Source organism: Thermobia domestica, chromosome 10 (genome assembly GCF_964235325.1).
Source record: "Thermobia domestica chromosome 10, izTheDome1.hap1.1, whole genome shotgun sequence".
Classification (NCBI taxonomy): Eukaryota; Metazoa; Arthropoda; class Insecta; order Zygentoma; family Lepismatidae; genus Thermobia; species Thermobia domestica.
Genome location: NC_137463.1, coordinates 71347582 through 71355889, shown reverse-complemented (window position 1 = coordinate 71355889; position 8308 = coordinate 71347582). Strand labels below are relative to the sequence as shown.

Below are 8308 nucleotides of genomic sequence, written 5' to 3'. Positions count from 1 at the left end.
TGTTTACTATTTGACGCTTTACAGATCCTTGGGTCGATTTCTCGAAGCTTGAACCGGAATTTCCTGGAAAGCGCTTGTCCACTACTTTTTGTCACTTCTTTCGATATTTCCGACCACTTATTTTGCATATCTTTCACATCCTTGATGGAAGTATACTTTCTAGCCATTTCGCGTTTAACTAAGGCCCAAAAACGCTCCATGAGTCTAGCGTGAGGAACTTTTGGCGCGTTCTTGTTTTTGCTGACCAAGCGTCAATAAGCGCGTCACGTAAGCCCTTCACATAATGCGAGGATGCTATATCGGGCCAAAACACAATGTCATGTCCCATGATTTATTTTTGTATCCATGTAATCAAAATCTTTTCAGTGCACTCTAAATAGCGGTCACCGTTGATTGTCCCACTTCGAACAGCAGGCGAAACTTTGCCGTTTGCCGCAATCGCTTGCCAAATCAAAACCTTTTTCGCATACCTGTATTTAGGTTTTACGAACTTGCTAGGGTTAACTTGACGTTTATCAGTGAACGATACATTCTTGGAAACAGGCACGAACGCTAAGTTTTGGTAACAGTAAGGTTCATCATTCTTGATCACACTCTTGTTCGCGAACTTCTTGTCGGAGAGTTTACGGCAGTTGATCTTACTGTTAGAGCGCTTCTTCTGTTTGTCTGTATAAAATGGTGCACTTCTACATGTTTCAACCTTGGATCGGTGTTCTTTCTTGATCTTCCGTACACTGAATTCAGAAATTTGATATTTTCGTCCTGAAAACAGTTTGACAAGTTAGGATTTTTCCAGAGCTCTCGTATAATTTCACTTTTCACTTTTTGTGTACATCCTGAAAGTGGGCGAACAGATTTCTCCTTTCTTGATGCTTCACTAGTCTCCACATAATTTTTCAACATTCTATGAACTGTACTATAAGGATATTCAAACTTAAAATGGTTTAAAGCAGCCGTAAAGTCACGCGAGCAGTAGTTCTTGTAGAATTGGATAAGCCGCTCGCGGACAACCTTGGCTTGTTCGGTTGACCTTTGCTTCCCGTTGATATTCACGCGTTCACACTTCGCGTACACTCATGAGATACTACGACGAACGAAAGGTGAAACTTTCATTGAGATCAAACAGAGATGTTTTCGTTTTATGCATGCTTCTTGCCAGTAACCTTAACTTGAATCTCACTCCTTAGGTTGAGAAACTCTAGTTTACGTCGTGGTACGTTAGTCATACAATAGTATGATCGATAAATATTATTATAGTGATCGCAGGGACTCGTGAAGCTTGACTTAGATTTAACAATTTCACCAACCAATACAACACGAGGCTGTGTCCCAATCGCCAACACTCCACCTACGAAATTTTACCTCAGTGCCATCTCTCACGCTATACAGAGAACATATCCTGAGGATACAGTGTTGTCAGATTGCCTCTAAGATTCGTTGTATTGTTATTATTGTTGTTTTTATAATTTTGTTGTTATTATATCACTATTTGATTCGAGCTGTTTTTGTCGCACGTTTGCCATAATTTTGGCAACGTTGTTAGTGAACTTATGCTGATTCATTTTTTCTCAAGTATGCGTTCGGAAGGCAGCTCCACGAACCGTACCTAATTTTTCCGATGCATTACACGTGAGAGAAAACAGTTCTATGATTCGTGTAGAGCTCAGGCTTCACCAGTCGTCGCGGTCACTGTAGATCAGTTTTGTATATAAAATGCCACATTACTCATTTCTGGAAATATTCATTCTTTTTTTTAAAAAAAATATTTTCTTTTTTCTTTGCAGGTGGATCCCAGTGTACAGTAGTTCAAATTTCACCCAAAGAAGCAGTTGTGAAAGTTGGTGACAGTATTGATATTTTGTGTCGAGTCGCCGAGAAGATACAGTATTGTCGATTCGAATTGCCAAATGGCAAAAACTATAATTTACACCCTTCAATTCCTATGGAAAATGGAAAGATCTCGTATTTCGGACAAAGTTTAGAGAGTGGTCAGTGTGGTGCGAGAATCGAACATACGCTGGATGAGTATAATGGCCCGATAAAATGCACGATGGGACTTTTATCGCAGGCACATGAAGTGGCAGCAAACGCATCGCTTATAGTTGCAAGTAAGTGTGTTATATTCTACTAATGGTCGTTTTCTGTTATGTTTGTATTCAGAAAGGGTCTTATACAGAACGAATGAATCAAAATGACAAATGCATCTTGGAAAGCATGCAGATTTATTTTTATTAGAGGCTTGCTTAATTATATGTAGTCATTCAGCGGATGACCGACAGTTGAGGAATACTGACACTTCTAAGCTTAAAGCGCTGTCAATTCTTCCTGGAAGTGAAGGACTTGGCGTAATTAGTACTAACTGAAACTGTGGAGTTTATGGAATGTATATCTGTAAAAGTTTAAAAATAAGTAGAATAATTTGACGAGAAAGGTTTAAGTTTACAAGGTAAGGTGTGAGAGATAGGTGAGAAGTGAAGAGTCATTGTAAAATTTGAGTATATTTTGTTAAGCTCTTGTTTGGAAATAAAAGTTGAATTGTTAAGTACTCATGGTGGAAAACATACAGCTGAAAGTTGTGCAATCACAGGTAGTAGGCTCATCAGTGTGCAGTGTTTCTAACTTGCATAAAATATAGTTAAGTGCAACATATGCATTCGGGGTATTTCCGACACTCACATTTGGGGCACTTTCGACAGATGCCTTTTTCCTCCTTTCGTTGTCATTTTTACTAATTATATATCAATAATACTACATTACTATTAACATATAGATAATAGAATGTCTGCATCCTTTTTCCATTGCATGAGATGCTCCTGGAATTTGAACAAAATGTTAGTAGCTATAGAGGCCGTAAAGAATGCAGTGCTACTTGCTACTGCTTCAAGAGCTTTTGAAATTACTCGGATACGTTACGTGACAGATTATTCAAAGTTAACTGTAAGAAACATTTTGGTGAACATACAACAATTGCTGAAGAAGACGAACACGCACTAGAAGAAAAGTTATTTATATTAGACGCGTATGGGTTTATCCAAGAACATAAGATGTGGTACTGTAAAGCGAAGAACAATAGTGTCAAACTTTTAACATCTGCACAGAAAAATAATAAAATAGAAAAATCAAAAGGTAGTGACACATAAGAGAAGGTACCGATACATAAAACTGTTGCAAAACACAGTAACAAAAAATGAGAAAACTCAAAAAGAAAATTATTGTGCTATCTGTCGAGATTTTTTTTTTTTTCACGGCGAAAACAACTAAATGGTGAGTAAAGTTTTTCCCAGGCCACCTACCATGGGACACCGAGGGGTCATTCGAATGGTGGTCATTTTCTAAACTCTGCCCTACATGAAATTAAAAACCGAAACCAGTATCCTCCATTCAATACGCTCTATGACGTTTCCTTATAGCCTATTACTTTTTACTTCATCTTTCTATCTGTACCAGTGCCCACGAACAACAGAGCACAATTGTACAAATCAAAATAAAGCGAAAAGTCGTGGTCCAGGATTAATTCATCTAAATTTTGATATTTGATTATCTTATACCATTTAATAGGCATATAATACCCTAAAAATACAAATTTGGTATTTTTTTTATTCTCTAAGGTAAGTCTTTATGGACCTATAAATAAATTTGGTAGAATGTGCCATGAAAAGATATCTAAAATAAATGAATGAACTTTGCCTTTTCGGTGTTAAAGATGACGGTTATATCTTTGGTTATGATTTATGTACGAAGGGCCTGAGTTCGATTCCTGTTGAGAACTTATATGTTTTAGATGTTAGGTTTATGTTCTGCATAGATCGTAAATGAGTACACAATGTCATCGTACGAGGGTGATTCAAATGAAAACCTTAAAATTGCTGTAAATATTATAACAATTAAGAAAAACATACCTACCATTTTTCAACGTAGTCTCCCTGACATTCAATGCAAGTCAGGGACTTCATGAGCCAAGACCAACCAAGTCCGTACACTCGGTTCTCCTAATGTAATAATCCAGTAGTCAGATGTGAAGGATACACCTTAAATTAATAGTCGAACGAATCAAACACCATTTATATTATTTAGTTCAAGCGATCGGCGGTGTATATGCAAATATTCTTTAGATTTGCGCATATACATATGAAACAGTTCAAAAATAATATGACAACACTCAATTTGCACCTTTGACTGAAATTTAATTCCAGTGTTCCAAATCATATGACCAACCCTAGTGTATTTCAATTTAATAATCAATCGGTAATGCTTATCCCGGATTAATCATTCAAAACGTTAAATTCCTGCTGATTTCGAATCAGCGTGTGAATTCCTGTAAAGATATTGTCTATATTATTTCTTTCCTTTTTTGTTAACTAAGTGAAAAATAATTAGGCAAAGAATTTTAGCAAATACAACTCAAATAGTTTGATTTGCCATAGGTTGATTTCATTTTATAGCGATACATTTACGTCGTCTTGGAATCAAATTACTTTTTTTTTCCTTTTACTTTATACCATGATTCTCAATATTATTCTCATAGGTTAATCTATTCCGTCATAAGCCTTATGACCATTTGGCAGCTCATAGCCTGCTGACTGACCATAAGCTTTTACTGATTTTCATTTGTAAAGAACAGTATTTAAAAAAATAAATAAATAAAATTTAAGTTATCTTGAAGAACTGTTCAGGATTAAACTTTCACTACTTAAGGTCTAGTTTTCTCATAATTTATGTGGAAAACCGTTTGGCTAGTCATAGCTGGATAGTCATTTCGTAACGAGATATTTATGTTGCTTGAAATGAAGTTCTTAAATCACAAGATCTTAAGCTTAATCTCATAAGATAAACGGGTAAGCCCTAACTCACAGACTATTTGGAAAGCTGTAGCCAGTTGTCGAGCTGTAACTGTTTACCGATTTTGATTTGTAATGAACAATATTTCGTTAGGCTATTTAAGATATAAATTATCTTGAAGAACTGCTCAGTACTAAATTTTCACTACTAAAAATCTCGTTGTCCCATAGTTTGTAATGATTTAGTTGGCCAGTTACAGCCTGGTTTCATTTCGTTAGTTTACTATGATTAGTGATTATATGATTGTGAATTTTCTTATGTTTATGAAACTTATACATCTAACAAAAGTAACCGCTATGAACGAAAGACCCGGCTTTAGCAACATGGAAAACGTTACCATTGAATTTGTGTGTGTTGCTCCATAGCAATGAACAAATATTTTCAACAAATAAGTTTGGTATACTAAAATATTATTTGAAGCAAACTTTTAAAGAATGCTGATTTTTCATTATTTAACAATATAAAAGAATCAAAATAATTTCGTCATTTATTAGTAGAAAGAGCACAAGAAATAAATAAAACGTCGATTCACCATTTCCGTTATTCTACTTTATTTCAAGACTCTAATAGTTCACTGTAGTGTTGTCAGATGACAGTAACATCTAAGACACTAGGTGTTCTCAGCTAAAACATCTTATTATAAGCATAAGGGCGGATTTTTATGCAAGCGTCCGGTGCTTGTGATTTCTATGTGTAGCCAACAGAAAGTTGTGTTACACGTAGAACCGTACTTAAATAACTTTCTCAATTGGGTATTCAGCCAAATCGCAAGCAAAGAACGCAACAGGCGCCTGCATGAAAATCCGCCTTAAGAATTAACAGGTTAAAATACATGTCGACTGGAATTGACAAAAAGACTAAAAGATAACACGAGCTGAAATGCCCATTCTTCGGACGAAAAGTTTTTTTTTTTTTTTTGAAAGTATTTGAACTCTCTTTCCCACTTAGGATATGCATTTCAATGAAAGATTAATGATAAAAATCCATAATGTTACCCCTTGTTACCTCCCTTAATGTCGATTGAGATTGAGCTTCAACTTAAACGGCATCGATATTGCCACTATTTATCTCAGCTACCCTGAAAATTATGACTGAGACTTGAATATCGATCGTTTTCGATTAATTTGTACCTGTCACCTCCTTCCCACCTGCTCCCCTTACCTCATGCCAACGGGGGGTGAATATAGATTTAAATGACATCAGGAGTGCCACTATTTGTCTCGGTGCCTTGAAAAAAATGGATTGCACACTAATATCCGTCGTTTTCGATTATTTTTACACGTCACCCCCGGTCTCCTCCCAATCCATTATCCTTCTCATCTCCATGTGATGAAAACTTAGTTAGGGCATGGCCCACTCATGTACCAACAATTAACGAATTTGGTTCAATGACCTAGGAAAAGTTGGCCATCATACTCATTTTAATTTATATATATATATATAAAAATACGCAATTCTTTCGCTTAAAATGAATATTTTCAAAAACTGATTTTCCCTTTATTTATAATAAAAAGTTTATATACACCCAGTTTCATCTCTCTAACTTGACGAGTTCGTGATATATTTAAATTTTTCACATATAATTATAACCTCCCGCACTCCCCTTTAGGATATGCACTTTAATCAAAGTAACGTTATTAAAATCAGTTCAAGTTAGTTGATAACCATATCCAAAATTTCATTTCAAACGCTACAGCAGTTGACAATTATATCCAAAAATTCATTTCAGACGGTACAGCTGTTGATAATTATTTCCAAAATTTCATTTCAAACAGTGCAGCAGTTGATAATTATATATAAAAATTCATTACAAACGGTGCAGCAATTAATAATTATATCCAAAAATTCATTTCAAACGCTGCAGTAGTTGATAACTATATCCAAAAATTCATTTCAAACGCTGCAGCAGTTGGTAACTATATCCAAAAATTCATTTCAGATGGTGCTTCAGTTGATAATTGTATTCAAAAGTTCATTTCAAACGGTGCAACAGTTGACAATTATATGCAAACATTCATTTCAAACGGTGCAGCAGTTGATAATTAAATCCAAAAATTTATTTCAAATGGTGCAGCAGTTGATAATTATATCAAAAAATTCATTTCAAACAAGGAAGCAATTGATAATTATGTACAAAAATTCATTTCAAACGCTGCAATAGTTGATAACTATATCCAAAAATTCATTTCAGATTGTGCTTCAGTTGATAATTATATCCAAAAGTTCATTTCAAACGGTTCAGCCGTTTTCCCGTGATTCGATCACATACAAGATAACTTTCTCTTTTTTATTTACATTAGACGAAAGCCTATATATCTTCGAAGTGCTTATTTCTCAATCAGTTCTCTTCAGTCTAAATAGTAAGAAGTAATAAGCGCATCAAAAAAAGACCTGTTATAATACGGATTATAAAGTTTTTTGTGGGCAGGAAAGAAGAAATGGGTCTAATACTATAAAAACATTGGGTGTTATTAATTATGACGGACTATAGAGAACCACTTCCCTGATAACCAAAAAACTTTAACCCTAAACCTTAGGAAGAGTTCATAATGCTTTTTGTGTCATTTCTTCATTTTAAGCTTCAGCCCCTAAAAATCTCATTTAATGCGTTTAATAAAAGAAATGCTTTCATTAAAAAAATACAGTTATTACTACGGTTCAGTTAAAAAAAAAAATTTTCAACACGGGGAGAAATAGCAAACAAACTCGCAACTCTTGATTCACAGATTTTTCTTTCTTCTTTCCTTTTTCTCTTTTGTAATGCTTGCGAAGACGGGGAATCCTTATTTTCGCAAGTAGATTGTTGAAAACGACAGTAATATAGATAGCGCATGCCTTTCCTTTTCTTCCTGGAACACAAAAATGAACTTATGTTATTTCGTTGAATTTCAGCTTCGTCGTTCTATTACCCATCGTTGAATTTCAGCTTCGTCGTTCTATTACCCAGACTTTGAGCAAACTCTTTTCTTCTTCTTTAATAGTAGATGTTTGTGTCTTCATTAGTGATGACAAAATGTTTCCCGACCCAATTGCCTTCATCCAGATTTGAAGAAAGGAAAGTATTGCTTGATTGGCGTTTCTAATCTGTCCTTCTATTAAAGTTCAGTTGGTATTCCAACAAAACCGGCGCAAGACCATGTATTAACCACTATTCCTGTAATAACCTCAGTAAAATGACAATACACAATACAGCATCCCCATAAAGCTTACGCACTATTCCAATGTCAGTTGCTAGCGGAAAGGAAACTAAAACTATTAAGAAACTATAGCAAATCTTCTGTTTCGCAAGAACATTGGACGAACTAGCAATGCTGGCAATAGAAAGCAAAGTGCTCAACATCATATATGCAGAAAAAGTATTAAGATATTTTACCATGAACATGATCAGAATAATACAATTTTGATGTTTAATATTTTTGCTGAAACTTCTCAGAAAATATGCACCTACTCTCAAATTATCAGTATTTTC

At 34.9% G+C, this 8308-nt stretch overlaps 1 protein-coding gene across 1 annotated transcript in view; it reads left to right on the top strand.

Annotated features, from left to right (window-relative positions):
* Positions 1 to 1777: 1777 nt before the first annotated feature.
* The window catches only part of LOC145661504 (fasciclin-3-like), a gene marked incomplete at its 5' end in the record, with an annotated part of 129602 nt that continues 123071 nt past the window's right edge, over positions 1778 to 8308 (top strand). Inside the window, one exon of the mRNA XM_081726822.1 lies at positions 1778 to 2108. Within this exon, the coding sequence (XP_081582948.1) occupies positions 1778 to 2108 (331 nt within the window). The remainder of the gene's footprint in view (positions 2109 to 8308) is intronic.